At 46.9% G+C, this 15,835-nt stretch overlaps 1 protein-coding gene across 7 annotated transcripts in view; it reads left to right on the top strand.

The window, feature by feature from the left end:
* Nucleotides 1-15,835, top strand: part of LOC101075069 (ERC protein 2) — a 112,234-nt gene that overhangs the window by 79,773 nt on the left and 16,626 nt on the right. For all 7 annotated transcript variants that reach the window (XM_029833220.1, XM_029833218.1, XM_029833222.1 and 4 more), the window contains 2 exons: nucleotides 17-175; nucleotides 3,335-3,397. In XM_029833220.1, the coding sequence (XP_029689080.1) occupies nucleotides 17-175; nucleotides 3,335-3,361 (186 nt within the window). In that variant the 3' untranslated portion in view covers nucleotides 3,362-3,397. The remainder of the gene's footprint in view (nucleotides 1-16; nucleotides 176-3,334; nucleotides 3,398-15,835) is intronic.

Here is a 15,835-nt window from a genome sequence, read left to right as displayed (position 1 = left end):
TTCTCCTTCTTCACAGACTCAGAGCAGAATGAAGCTGATGGCGGACAACTACGAGGAGGACCACGCCCACCCGCAGCACCACCCTCACCATTCCCACCACTTCCATCCTGCGAACGTGCACCCGCGGATCCTTCCCAGGGGCCCCTCCCAGGCCAATCACCGATCACCCATGGAGGTCAGTGTGCTAAAGGCGCTTCACGCCTGCCGTCAGATTTGTCTTTTCGCCCCAAGTCAGAATCGAGCATCAAAACCCCCTATTTCATCTCCTCGGCCTCATCCACGTTAGTTCCTGCCAAGTCAGAGTAGATAAGGAGCCTGGAGGAAACGCTGCCAAATGAGCGTTTTGATTGATGGCATTTATGTGTGGGATTAATGTATGTATCACTCACCTCTCGTACGAGCACATATCATATCCAGATTGCGCGGCGCTCCAAACCCTCCGGCGTCTGTTTGAAGCTCGCTGTTGCAGCGTTGGACATGTGCACGCTCATGTGTAGATGCTCACCGTTCTCATCTTCTTTAAAAGTGCGTCCCAGATGAATTCCCAAACAGCAGGAAGGATGATCTTTACGTTAGATCCCCGTGCGGTCTGCAAAGGCAGCTCAGACTTCTCTATTGATGTTGAGAGGCTGCGATCGAGGTGGGGGGATTCCAAGCCGTGAAACTGTGCGCATGTTCCTGTGTGCGTACGTGCGCTCGCGCAAATGTACGTTGGGAGCCTTCAGCCAAGAGTCCGGGGATTTCCACCTGGGTCTCAATGCCCCAATATGTTATACGTCCGTATTTTTCTTGATTTGGTAAACGTCTCTGAAAATTGCTGTCTAATTTGAAGTCAAATATGCACCGGGGATCCCCCGTCTGTAACCCCCCCCCCCCCATCACTCTCACATGCACACAGTTCTATGCCTGCATCACCCCACACATGCCTTGGCAATATTTTAGAGCTGTGGATCGCTGGCTTTAATATTGTATTAGACTTTTATGCCTTTAGAACCATATTGGTTCCTTAAAGAATGCAGGGGTCTGGAGTTGATTGGTGTCCATATGCGCGCTGACTCCCAGTCATGCTGGGGCCGTGCTTATAGTAGCAGATTTTTGCAGCATTCTTCTGCAATAGCGGTTTACATTGGGGAGAAATATTCTGTACATAGAACATTACTCCTTAAATGCACACAGTAGTCCAGGAAGAGCAAATATTAGTTTCTAAACATGTCCTTTAAAAACATCCACACGTCTCACTGACCTGTTCAGTTTTAGTTCCACATCTTTAGTTTAACAAATGATTGAGCCTGGTCCTGCTCAAGGTTTCTTCCTGTTATGGGAAGGTGTGTTTCCTTGTCAGTGCTGCTTGTTCAGGCTCAGTTGTGACAGACCGTCTGAATGAAGCTGTGTTGAAGTTTCCAGTGGATGCAGCATTTTGTGTGGCGTGTGTGCTCCCATTAGCGGTTTAATCATTAAAAGTGTCTGGAAGGGATCAGACCCCAGTGTCACGCACTAAACTTACTTTGTGAGGAGTTTCTATGGCTACAATGGGTATTTTATCCATTATTGTCATGTTATAAAAATAATCGAAAAAGGAATTATTTCATAGTCCTTCTCTCCTAAAGAGGTTTCCTCTCCTCCTGTCCTCTCATGTATCGATCGGGTTCCTCCAAAGTCGACCTTGTTGCCAGAGGTCATCTAAACTCCTCACCACACACTCATGCGTGTGTGCAGATTCATTTCCTCTCTCACACAATTCAGATATTTGTTGACATTCCTCCACTTTTTGCCCCTTCCTTCCCATCGTTTATATCAAAATCCCTTTTCCCTACCTTCTAATTCCTCTTCACCTCTTTTTTCTTTCCCCATTCCCCCATTTGTTTTCATTAAATCCTTCTCTCAAAAATAATGTCGGAGTATCGCCAGCGCAGCCGTTCCCTTGGAGAATGACTGATGATGATAATGATAATGATGATGAAGAGGGTCTGCGCCCTCACCATGGAGACCACAAAGCTTTTCCAAGACTTTACAGCCTCTAGAACTTTGAATAACAATGACCTCACATGCAATTGTCTTTTCTTTTTCTTTTTTTAATGTGTGCAACTGTTCACACGCATGCACTTCATGCACGTCAACGCAATTACGGACGCAGGCACAGAGGACGCAAATGCAAATGTCTGTGCCTTCCTCTGGGCGCAGGTGAACCCTAACTGGAGGAAACACCACTTGAAGTTGGAGCCTCTTGAGATGCACCTCATAACTGGTCACAAAAGGACGGGCCCGTTGTGTTTCTCTTCACGGGCATGTTGTTCCCATTTGCTCATGCCAGCACCGCTGCCAGATACTTGGCAACGGCCTCAAAAAGAAACCCAGAACAGCCACAAAGTGTTTATCACAGAGAAAATTATATAACCATTTTTTTTCCCCTGGTTCGCATTTATGAGATGTAGCACATGATATTGTCTTGATTTTGTGTGCATGTGCGTGCGTGTGTGATGAATCTGGACGAGTTATACAGCATGTCTGGCTGTGTTTACAGAGTCTGTCACTGCTATTCACTGCTTTTTAGCATTTAGCTTCAGACATATTCCACTGAAAAACCATTACATCTCTTGCTTAGCTGCTTAGATGTTACCTATTGCGTTTACTGAGCCTGTCACAAGCACTCCGTCAAACCCGAGGCTCCACGCACCGAGTCCAACTCACCGCATTTTTTTTTTTTTGCCCGCATAACGTTAGCTTCGATGCCGCTTTGCAGAGGATCAGTCTAATGTTGTATTGGCAACCACTTGGCAATTGTGAAGGCACCATTTGATTTGCAATGTTGCTGTCGGAGTGAATTAGCGTTCTTGTTAGCAGGGTCTCTGCCTGCACAGCTTCAGCTCAGAGGAAACCCATGGTGTGTTTAGCCATTGTTTCCTCATATTGTGGAATCTCTGTCATGATATCATACATAGCTCGTCTGAACAGGAACCAAAAGCACGATTGTTTTGACTGAAAAGGGAATATAACACGACGCATTGAATGCATTATGTATGTTAACACACTAAATATGTTAATGTCAGGGTTGTTTTTTTTTGCAACTTTATTTATTGAAACTTTATTCAGGAAGATTGACATATGGAAAGATCCCGTGGCCTCTGTAACCCACCTGAACTGTTTGTTCGTTGCGAGTGTTGTTCCTGCTGTAGCAGACAGGGGTTCGCCTGTAAACCAGGCCTGAGTTTATGCCGTTCCCCGGGCACATGTGGAAAGGCTCCCAGGACGGACCCATGCTGCCCAAACTCAATTCCACACTCAACTTTATCATTTAAGACTCATGATTCTCTTTGTTTTCATGCTTTATCTTCAGGACGACGAAGAGGGAATATGGGCCTGATGGCCATCACCATGGCGACGTACCAGCCAGATCACAGTAAGTGTTTTTGGTGCAGGTTTACATCCTGTTAGCATTTGATGTAAATGTTAGTAGCACCTGGCTGTCAGAAGGTTGTGTGGTGGAACCTGGCTTTTTGTCCCCTACACACACACACACACACACACACACACACACACACACACACACACACAGACAACATTCGTTCAACCTCAAATGTGTGCATGTCAAGTGTGTACGCTGTGTATGGTGTGCACGCTGTGGTCACTGGGCAGTATTAGACTATACACTCATCCGTCATTGGTGATAAAACTGACACGCTGAGAAAAGCCAGGGATGGACATGTCTGTCCGTCTACCCCCCACATTTTCCAGTCACAATAAAGTTTAACCACGCCACACACCCCCTCCCTGTTGTGTGCCAGTGCGAGGGGTCGTTAATTACAATACAACACAGACCAGCCATGAAGGCCTGTTTTTTTTTTTTGTTGTTTTTTTTTGAGGCGCTGTTTCTGCAAAAAGCATAAAACAAAGAATGCAGACTCATAAAGAGTAATACCTGTTAGGTCGGGGGTGGGGGTGCTTATATTAATACCCCCCACCACCATTGCCACCCCCCATTTAGATACCATTGAGAGCAGACATCCAGAGGAGCTGGTGCTGGGAGGGCCGACGTTGATGCCTGTTTGGGAGAGAAAGAGGGAACAACACAACGTGCTCATAGTTTCCAGAGCATCCCCCCCCCCCCTCCCAGTGATCCACAGGTGGACCATCACGAGCAGCGTCTGCCTCCAACCTCACTGACTTAGTAGTTTTGCACTTTGCAGTCCTGCCGCTTTAGGGATTAAGAGTCCCGTAGTTTGTGCATGAGCAAAGGGTCGGTCTTCCTGCAGCTTTACTTAGCAGCCATGTGCGTAAGCGTGTGTGTGTGTGTGTGTGTGTGTGCACATGCACACAAAAGCAATGTCGAGCTATACACTGCTGGAGCGGCCCGCGTAGCCTCTAATCCAGTCCATGTGTGCTGAGAATGCAACAGTGTCAGGATTCACCGTAATGAACAGACCACACTGCCCCCTTCCTCACTCTCTCTCTCTCTCTCTCTCTCTCTCTCTCTCTCTCTCTCTCTCTCTCTCTCTCTCTGTCTCTCTGTCATTCTTCTTTTTCCATCAATCCCATTCTTTCCACCTCTACTACCACAACTTCCACAAAGGTAAACCGAGCGCCGGATCCCTGGCTTCGGTATTTCAAATCAGATACCTATGATGGCACGCGTTCGCCTGAATGTATATATACGTGCGCATTAGTACTTTTTATCCCTATCTAATAGAATAAGCTCAGTGTATTAGCCTTTAGCACAGCGCGGTGTTGTGGCTAGCCGTATCAGTGCTACTCATCTATCCACTGCTGTTATTCTGGCAGCGCATAATGTGAGTGCAGCTAACGCGTATTAGCCAGCCTCTATGTGAGAACAGATGGGAGCCATTTAGCGTTGTGTAGCTACAGCACAATAAGGCCAGACCTAATCCCCATATCCTGTCCCTGAGTGAGCACTCCCTAATATGAACAAACAGAGATGACAGCACTGATAGACAAATAGCTGGAGCTCTGTGTGCCTTCCAGTGCGTATTTGGTGACTTTGCCGACATGCGTGCTAATGCGGGTGTTTTCTCATGGACCGCCTTTCCTCCCAGTGTTATGTGACATTTTAGAGGTTTTTGGAGGTCCCGAGCACCCAGGTGTGGGTTTATACCCAAGATACTTCCCGTCTGGGGGACGAAGATGAGCTCTGACTGGCTGGAGGCAGCCGCGAACGTCCTGCTGTTGATTACAGAGGTTTTGTTTATGCTCTTGGCCTCCTGTCCCCCCCACCCCCCCAACACCCCTCCCCAACTCCTCCACCTCTTTTTTTAATGAAATGTGAATGTCCTTTTGGATCAGGAACGAAGAGGGTTAGAGGGGGGAAAATGTTGAAGGAGAACTCTGGGCCAGAAAAGTGAAGCAAAGAGGGAGGTGGGGTTGGGGGGGGGGGGTTCTGGAAACATTATGCTTTTATCCCACCGTGAAGTTATTTGTACTGAATGAAGCGAAAAAGACGCTGAATGGCTTTCCAAGAGGGGACAGAAATATGTTTGTGTATGTTCATGTGTGGAGAGAGAGAAGGAGCGAGCGAGCAAGACTATGCACAGGAAGGACTGAGGCTTTGTTCAGGTTAAAACAAGTCAGGGACATGGCTTCAATTTGCCCGTGCTGTGTTTGCATGTCTACAATATGAAGTCTTCCTGCATCTATATAGGAGGTAAATGTAGCTATACACCTATAGGTAAAGCAATTTTCTACTTTACCAATCATGTGGACTTTCAGTCTCCATTATTAAAGTATATTGATGTTGTGCAGCAGAAATAAACACACAGAACTCTACCAATTTCTGCAATAATGCACATTCCTCCGTGCCAGCGGGCCCGCCCTCGTCTGCTGCTCCCTTCTGTGCGTGTTCATAATGCAACATAAACACGGCTGACGAGCATTTGTGGGAAATAGCATCGCCAGGCTGAGGCCACAAGAGTGCAGTTATGTTAATGGCCGTTTACGCATCGCGCTTGTCTGTTTGTGGTGTTCTCGCTCCTGTTCCAGAAAGACCAACTACCTGTTGGCTGTTTAATTATCGCTGGAAAAGTGGTCGTCTGACATTAGCACTGAAATGGTTGAGCTGGCTCTTTCAAATCCTCTCCTCTGTCTTCCCGGTTAAACTGCCAGTGTAAACAGTGATTACTCCGATGCATTAATTATGACAACCCCGTGGCTCATGTGTTCACGTCAACTGAAGACATATTAGCTCAGCCTCATTAAGATGGCACACTGCTACTCTTTAGCCACCCAGAATGGAGGAGAAATAGTGTTCACGTTGTTAAAGTGAATTATGCTAATTTTAAAGAACAAAAACCAATGCGAGTTTTATAAGGCGATTTCAGACGCACGCTCCTTTCACAACAGCCAATAGACTAAATTGTCCACCTGTTCATTGACAGCTAGATGGGCTGTGCATTTGCACAGTGTGTGTTCCTCACCCACGTGTGCAGGCCCTGCACAGCCCGTCTTTGGTGATCAGTGAACCACAGCCTGGAGGTCAGCAGAGGCGTCTGACCGAGGCCGTCCCTCAGCCAGCTATCAGCATCCTCAGTCTGTGGGGTCAAAGGTTGTTCCACCAGGCTGCAGAAATCTGGAAAAAGTCGGCACCTGAGCGGTAGCATCTGTGCGCGCCCGCATGCCTTTACAATCCCAGCCCATCCCGGAACGGCACCTGTGGATGCTGCCAGCTGATGGTTTCGGTCGCTCTAGCCGCAGTGCGAGCTAGCATCCCGGGTTCCATCATCCCAGCTGCATCTCAGCCAGAAGCTGGTGATGAATTTGTGTCTGATTTATGACACACGTTATTAATTAAGCAGTTGGAAAGGAGAGCTTGACAGAGCCGCTGTTTGTGTCTGAAACTGCAGACAGACGGGACTCAGAGGCGCTTCTTTAGCCACAGCAGACAGCAGGAGGGGGTGCGAGGCAGACAAGTTTAGTCCTGCTTTTTGTGTGGGTTTTCTTGAACACGTGCGCAGGAGAGGCCACTTGACAACTGAGCTGTGGATTATAGGCCAAATTACTTGAATAAACCTTGATTTAATCCAAAATTCAGATAACTTAATAAATTCCGGCCCTGCGTACGTGTCTTCAGCACTGGTAGAAACGGCTCGCTGGTTAATTAACTACTTTACTGACTCATCTTTTGTTGTTTCATCCTTCACATATAACAGGGGCTTTAAAGTTTCCTTTTTAGGAGTTTTGGAGTCGTAGATCTCCACCGCGACAGATCTCTGCAGCGCATGTGTCTCCTTTTGAACTGCTGGCTGATACGTGCTCTGACCTCACTGGCTTTATTAAAGCCAAAATGCGGTATCGAGTGATTTTCCCTGTCAGTGATGTTGAGGTTTGCAGCTCGTGTGCACAAACGCGTCTGGCAGGAGGACGATAAGCACTTTCTTGTCTTTCTCTGCTATGTAATCAAAGCGACACTGCGGCGTTCTCTTCTTCATAACCGCAATTTCACCGGGGTTTATAAATCTGCGGCTTTTCTGATGTGACCATACTGTACGTGGAATATGTAACGTTAAAAATAATCTTTAGGTGCTCCAAAGGATTAAAATAGCTAATCAGATGAATCACAGGGCCGCTGCAGATGGACTTAAGATCGCCCGTCCGTGAGGGTTGTTGCTTCGCCGATGTTCTTCATGGTTGAGATGATGTAGAAGTCAAACCAGGAAGTTAGTTGGTGATTATTAAATCTTTTCCTACGCAAGATTACATCGAGAGGGACGGTATGTTGCTAACGGGGGTCCAAAGTCGGAGCTGGTTTCGCTGATCAGCTGGTTCTGCTGGAGCACCGATCCTCACCAGTGACTGGAACTGTGCCAAGAGACCAGCGCGCATGAATGAATCTGGGTTAATGCTGGATTCAACCCTAATATTTTTAATCAAACATTTGCAGGCTGCAACGTCTCCTCCCAGCCCGTCCGTCCATCCGTCCATCTGTCCGTCTGTCCAGACAGGTGTGACTCAGTCTGAGTTGGTAAACTGCTTCTGTATTTTGATTTGTCTCCTTTAACTGTTGCTTTTTTACTCCTGTCAGTTCTTACACTTTCATTTCTATTTTTATCCGTTATTGTCGTTCGTTCCTGAAATGAGAGAATAGAATTAGCCAAGAATTAGCCAAGCGCTAACAGGGGAAAGAAATCATTCTTGCTGTGGAGTCAGTGTGTGTGTGTGTGTGTGTGTGTGTGTGTGTGTGTGCGTGCGTGCGTGCGGAGAGAGAGTATGAAAAAGAGAGAACAGGAGATTGGCAGGATTATAAGGGTGTTTTGGGGGCTTATGGCGCACAAAAGCTTTTCCCTCAGGAGAAACTCACACCTGGGGAAGGCCCTCAAGAACATCTTTGTGTTTGAACGTCAGAGCAAAAAAAAAAAAAAAGAAGAAAAAGAAAATCATTCCACATAGGAAAAGCAGGCGACTGTGGAGGTCAGAGCCCCTGTTCAGACCCTGATGTGGTTGGATGTGGTTCACAAAAGAGTGAAAAGGGAATCACAGAAGTCTTTTAACTGGTAATTTGCCTCAGACATCCTGTGCCCTTCCCTTCCCGTCTGTCTTTAAAAAACTCAGAATCACGCACGATCCGTCGCCTCAGGTGTGACATTTATCATATACAGCCATCCCATCTCATGGGGGGGGGGGGGGGGGGGGGGGGTGTTGATGCAAAGACTCACTCTTGCTGGAGTAATTATAACACACTTAATTACTATTTACGCTGTAGCAGTCACTTAGAGGATGTTGTATCTATAAATCAATCGTGACGTACTTGCTATCGTGCGTCTGAACTGCCTAATAGAAAGCAAATATTTTCCATGACTGGAGCCCCTGCCCAGTTCCAGCCAAACCAGAGCTGCTATCAGACCCTCCTGGTGAAATTAAAGAGGAAAACTAACAGAAATTTACCTGCTTCCTCCTGCTGAAAGTCGTCCAGCACCGGCTGATTGAAGGGACTTCAGAAGGCCGGCTATTGCGGAGGTACTGTAATAACATCAACAACCTTTGGGCTGCCACTCAACATTAGGGCCTGACCACTAATTGGGCCTTGTATAACAGTAGGCCGCAGTTTATTTCTCACGCTAGTTGAGCGGCTTCCCGAAGATCATCCGCATCCAGAGGGCTTGTAAAAGGGAAAGATGTGCCACGGTGCCATTTACCAGGGCAACACCTTCCTTTATAATCACCGGGTTGCAGTTCCGTGACTCATTACAGCTTACTTATCCTCAAAAGAGCAGGCTGATATTCAATCTCGGTGACCCATTCACACCCCATAATGTTTGCTGAACTTCAAATGCTGAAATAGGTCACAAGCTTATTGCTGCAGGGTACCCATATGACATGGCTAGTAAAAGGTTTTAAAGCCTTTGAGTCTTAGGGCTACAGAATAAACTTCTCATTTGGGCCCCATGTTGAAAAATGTGTAATCGCTCAGAGTCGAGTCTTTTCGGCCCGTTTTTGTCAGCGAAACGTTAGAATTTGATACCGTAGCGGCCTCTCGTTCTCCGTCACATTAGCCCAGACAAGCAGATTAGCGCTTTGGGAATATGTCACCGCCGTAATCCTTGTCATCAAACCAACAGGTCGGTCTCCCACTGCAAACTATGCACTAATAGCTGCACTTTTTTGGGGTTTTTTTTCCGTACGGCTCGGCCAGATTCTCACATACGTGCAACCTGAAACACGGGCGGCAGAACTCGCTCTCCCTCTGTTATCTGGGCTTGTGGAAAAGCCATTCTTGCAGGATGACATTCAGCACGGGATTAAAGCCCATGTAAGACCCTCCTCAGTTTACAGCCCTGCTGCCAAGAGGGGATCTATACAACCACACACTCTCATGCAGCTATGTACACACTGGCAGAGATGCAGCTGAACACACATGGGCATGGAGGAAAAAAAAAACTTTCTTCTCATGTTGTGCACCGAAATTAGTCACAAACATGTATAAACACAGCACATACGTAAACACACATCTTCCCTTTGTCTCGCATCCCAGAACTTAGGCTTCTTTTTTCTTTTTTTTTTTATAAAACATGAAACTCTTTGCCAGGAATGAGCCACCAATTCCATCTGTCTGCAATGAAGCCCCCCCAACACACACACAGCCCATACTGTTTGCACTAGCGTTGCCAGTACGGACAAAGGAGATGAACAGTTACAGTAGACACGGGATTGAAAGCGAGGCTGGATTGGAAACAGACTCTGGGTTTTAGTCATGCTCAGTCCAGTCAGGACATACGATGCTGCCGTATATCTAGGTCACATTTTGTATACTGTATGTGTTGTGTTCTCTGCGCCTACCCCCGGGCTGTTATTTGGTAGGGTCTGTGCAGGATTGCGATTGGAATGTGTTCAGGCTGGTCAGAGCGGCCATCTCCTTCTGATTGGTTGTTTATCCCCAGGCTTCCTCTTGGAGGTTCGCTTTAAATCAGTACGTCTCTGTCACTCTCTCCACCCCCACCCCCCCCCTCGTTTCGTTTCTCTTCTCTCTCCAGGTCGATATCTTGTAGAGTGCCGCCAGCTGTGTGTTTGATGTGAGTGTGTTTGACGGGCTAAAGCAGAACCAGCAGAGGGCTGCTCCGCGTTACTTCAGTTCAGAAAGGCGATGGTTGACCACAGTATCCTTCGACGCTATGCGGTCGAGTACGTCTCCTTCCATCGGAGCCGATTTATGCTAAATTATGCAGCATTTAAAGAAAATATAAGAACTCTTCAGTTATCCCAGGATAGCCGTGAGGGTTAAGAGGAGAGCGGTCAGCAGAGATGCATATGAGAACCTCTGCTGGTTCTTATGTCTGCAGCTGAAAAGTTCTCATTGATTTTATCCTCTCATCATACTGTGAACGTCATCAGCAACCTTTTATCAGACTTATCACAAGTGTCTTGTTCTGTTGTCTGTCTGCAGTATGAACTACATCATACACTACTTTTGTATGCTAATGAGCTAGCGCTCCCAGGATTTCGTTATGTGCACTAGGTGGTGCTTGACTTCTAACATGAATAATCATTACAGTGACATTTTGGAAGCCAGTTTTAGGTTCTGGCAACGTTCCTCGCGACTACTGCTAAATTGTGGTCCTCTTTCATACTTGATAAATGTCCATTTCCTTTTGTGGAGGAGCAAAAAGTCACAAGTATTATGTCAAAAGACATTTGTGTTCGTTCAAACCTTTCTCACCGTTCCTCTCATGCCCGGGTGTGTTTTAGGCGAGCGTGCAGCCTGAGTTCCTGTACCAGTTCCAGAAAAAATATGTTTTTCCTCACAGTCCTTTTGGGTTTTCCCTCGTCCGTGCCTGAGCAGCCAGCGTGTTGCATCCCCGGCTCTGCACTTGTCTTCCATTAACCTCAATGTCTTTCATCACTCGGAGAAACTGAAACGACAGCTCTGCTTAATCTGCGAATGTTTGATGTAACTTTAAAAAAATGTTGTCAGGCTCTGAGGGGCAAACATGAAAAAAAAGATCTTTGCAGTAGTTTGGTGCACTCATGACATGAGCTGGCAGCATTCCCGTGCACTGTCAGCCGTGGAAGATCAAATAGTGAAGGCAGCAAGGAGACATTGCACACAATGCAACATTAAAGCGAGTTGCTGGCTGCATTGTGGGATCTGGGATTACCTGCTTGGGTTTGGATGTGACGCAGAATCCGTTTGTTTGAGCAGGAACACTTTTTGTTGGAAGCACATTGTGATAATCCAACGCACCCTGTCCGTAACCGGCCTGATATCAAAACCACTTTTCCCTCCATGAGTGTGGAGGCAGAATAAATCCCGACAACACTCATCAATAGGTGCCATTGTACTTTCGCTTCACTCTAATATCCCACCCCCGAGCAGTCCAGGCTGACGGAGCACGCTCGCAGCGAGGCTTCAGCCCTGGAGCTATGGGATTACCTCTGCTGCCGGGTGGTCCTCCCGCTGATCACAGAACAGCATCACTTACCAGGATTCTGTGTTGGAATATCGCGAGCTCGATATTTGGTTTGATTTCACGTTCTCTCTGGCAAAGCTCCTTTAATGCCTGGCGGGCAAAATGAGACAGCCGCCGTCATCCGTGTAAAGTCGGAGTGAAGCTGTCGAGGGGGATTGTGCTTGTTTGCGTTGGCAGGAGCAGGTGGGGAGGAGTTTATTTGTGGGATTCTTCACAGGTTACCGAAAACAGTGATTGGAAAACAAAAATATTAGCCAATTGTCAGTCAGTGAGCTGAGTTTTGAAATGAGATTCGATTTATACAGCGAGCGTTAGCGGCAAGATACAACTGAACCATGTCAACTGGAGCACCTCCAGACACAAATAAAATGCAAACCAATGGGAGAACATTACAGAGACTTCACAGTCACATCGAGGGAAAATAAAGGAAAAATTAAATATCTGCTGTGCGCCTCCGATGCTGTGCAACAGACACGCTGCCAGTTAGAATTGATGGTGCGTGGAGGACAGATGAAATCGGCAGCAGACAGGCTTCAGACCCTGTGGAAATTTAGGGTAATCCCTCGATTTCTTCACTTACTGTACACCCCTCTGCCTCAGGAATCTCTGTCTGGCTAATTTATCCAATCCAAGTCCCTGCAAACGATGTGTAGTGCCTTTAAAATGCAGTAAACAGCTGCTGAAAAAGGAGGCAAAGTTCCACATGCAGAAAGGAGGCACAATGGGATTCATCATGTAGAATAATATTTAAACAGTATTAATGGAACATTAGGTCATTTAATAGGGAAAAGTGTTGTTTATTCAGTGGCTGGAATTGAGCTGCATTACTTAACAGGAGTATAACGACACATTTAAAGGGAAAATTAAAGGAGACTTTTGGGGGGGGTGTTGGGTTTTATGTTGAAGAAGGTCCAAATCAGAGCAGTTGTGGCTATTTTGTCAATTTCGTTCCATCTTTGTACTCGATGCGGCTAATATGGGGGCAGAGCCTGGATTTAAGTACAGTATTTTCACAGGTAGTGAGACGGGAGCGGAGCTGTCGGGGCCCCGCAGCAGCGTCCCCAGCCCAAGCGTTGGGAGCAGAGGACAATGTAAACTTTCTGTCACACGCATAAACAAGAGCCGGCTCGGGTTTCATCGCCCGGTCAACAGAAACTCGCCCTCTCCTTCCCAGAGAAAGTATTTGTGTAATTTGTTTATGTGAGATTCCATAGTCCTAATGGGGGGAACGGCTTTCCCTTGAATCACACTACACCTGAGTTCAATTTTACCCACACAGGCCGATCGTAAAGATGGCATACCAGAGCAGAAACAGTCTGTCTTTCTCGTCTGTGTCTCAATTTAATTTCTCAGACCTTCCCCTCTCTCAGTCACATTCCTTTTCTTGCCCCCTCCCTCTCTCCCTCTCGTTTAGTCCTTCTCTTTGAAGGATAGCTGCACGACATAATGATTCAACAAATACACAATGAAGCGTCACTGTGGTCATAAAACATCTTTTTTTTTGCAAAGATTGTTTCTGGTGGAGGATGGCGCGGCCTTTCAAATATTTCAAAACAAAAACTAAAAGCAACATTAACATCTTTCGTCTGGAAAACCTCTGCATATATTTTTATTGGGGACAGCGCATGAAAAAGTCATATAAACTCTTTTAGGAAACCTATGAGGCGCATTTATGGTGCAGTCCCCCAGCCAAATCCACAGACACATGCAGAACACTCTCCATGCACAAACGATCAACCACGGCCAGCTCCTACATCCTGCCTCCCCAGCGTCATCATGTGTTCAGCAGCACTGAAAACAAAGGCTCAGCAGAACCTTTTACACCCCAGTGCAATGAACCGAAGAGCAGGCCAGAGACCCCAACATGTGTTAGCTTTGTTTGTGCCTTCTAATTACATATACACATAGTTATTTCTCTCACATCAGTTCGTGTGTGTGTGTGTGTGTGTGTGAGGCTTTGTGTCTGGAGCTGGTGTGTGTCACAGCAGGCCTTCCCATTCATGGTGATGCTGTTTTCTTTGGTAATGACTAGGCTCAGCCATAATTTGTTTGTGTGTTTGTCTGCATGCATGTGTGTGTGTGTGCGTTTGTGCATGTGTGTTTAAAGGAGTAACACCCTTGCATTTCACGCGCTCGCACCTGAAGACCAGCATTGTTGCTTTGAACTTGGAAGCAACCCATGCCCAAAGGAATGTTTGTGGGGCTTTTTTTGGTCTCTCCATTCAGACCTTTTCTCTGCTACCTTCATGACTACTAAATTTACTGACGACACTATGTGGTCATTTGAGTAATGTCTGCTTCTGCGGATCCACAAAGCTGCACTAAACAGGCCTGCGTCATGTACTAATACACACAGATTGGCCTTGAAGTATCATATCACAGTGTCAAGGGTCATTGCAACAGGGCCAAAAATTACCAAAGTAGCTGAGGAGGTTGCCAGACCTGAAGTATTATTCCCCATTCCAGTCCAGCACCACACACGCCGCGAGCTCTGCAGCCAGCCGTTACAGATATGAGGTCAACCCTGCCTTTGCCTCCTCCAGAACAGGCAGGCGTTCGGAATTTTAAGTGGGCTGAGATGAGTTTGTAAGTGTTGAGTCCACCAAATATCTGAGGGACAGCAAATTTCCCAGTGCCATTATGCATGTGGTCTCGCTCTTTTGTTTTAGAATGAGGCAACAAAGCATGACGTTATCATTGCAAAAGAGAATGGTATTAACAACTGCTGAAAGATGCGTTGCGAACAGAACTTGGATTCCCATTTAGTTGGAAGGGGGGTGGGTAAGACAGGAGACAACAGGGGAGGGATGGGAGGAAAAAAGGATAACTTTGCAGGATAAAGGAAGGCCATGAATGTGTCTGTGCATTTAAAACTGAATTGCTCTTCATTTATCATTGTGAGCGTACCTGTGACACTCCGCGTCATCACTGTTGCAGTTTTAAATTTCCACAGGAATTTGAACACAGGGAGGTTCGTGTGATTTCATCTCTGTGTGCGCGTGCACATGCCTGTGTGCTTGCATGTGTGTGTGTGACTGTGTTCTTCTTTCTTTCTTTCTCTGTTACTCCCATCTTTTTCTCCACATACAGATGTGGGATCGTTGTTTGCTTTTCTTGCCAAGCAAAAATGCTTTCTTCTTTTTCTGATCCGCTTTGGTGTTACTTGACAAGTGCATGCATGCATGAGTGTGTGTTTGTGTGCGTGTGCGCGCAAGAGACTTAGTGAGCGAGTGCTAAACCCAGTTCCTTGCCTGAGTGCTGCTGAAAAAGTCCAGGTTGACAAAGAGGATTGAGAGTGTCATTCTGAGATTATGCATAATGAGCAAGATTGACAGACATTGTATACACACACACATACACACACACACACGAGCGCACACACACACACGCTCCTCCTGTTTCACATTCTTGTGACTGCTATGACAGGACCTCAGAATGCAACATTTTGGTGTAATCATTTTGCAGTGATTACACCAAAAACTCTCCTTGAACTACCACCTTCCTGTGGAGGAGGGGTTTGAGCACCTGGTGGGGTTGTGGGTCCTAAACATGACAGGTCGGTCTAAGAGATGTTCTGAAACAGCAGTTTATGTCGCCTGGACTAGAGTCATCAGGGCCTTTGCTCTTGGGACCCGCCTGGGCGCACCTTCCTGTTGGCTTACCACCAGCCAGAGGGTTGAGAAGGGGCCGGTGCTGTGTGATTGTGGGCGGGGGTCCAGACAACCCAATCCTGGGACAGTGACTCTGGCCCACTAGAGACTGTTGAGCTAACCTCTGTGTACAGTCTGTCCTCTGGAACCCAACTCCTTGAGAGAGGCTGGGCTCTCTTCTACCCTGGAGTTGTCGTCGGTGAGAGGCGAGGTGCTGTGTCGGCTTGTTTATAGCTCCCAAGCTCAGCGGCCATGTGTTGGAGTTCTTCCTAGTGGACG

This window comes from Takifugu rubripes, chromosome 3, assembly GCF_901000725.2.
Source record: "Takifugu rubripes chromosome 3, fTakRub1.2, whole genome shotgun sequence".
NCBI lineage: Eukaryota > Metazoa > Chordata > Actinopteri > Tetraodontiformes > Tetraodontidae > Takifugu > Takifugu rubripes.
The sequence above is the reverse complement of the archived record's forward strand: the minus strand, read 5'-3'. Positions and strand labels throughout refer to the sequence as shown.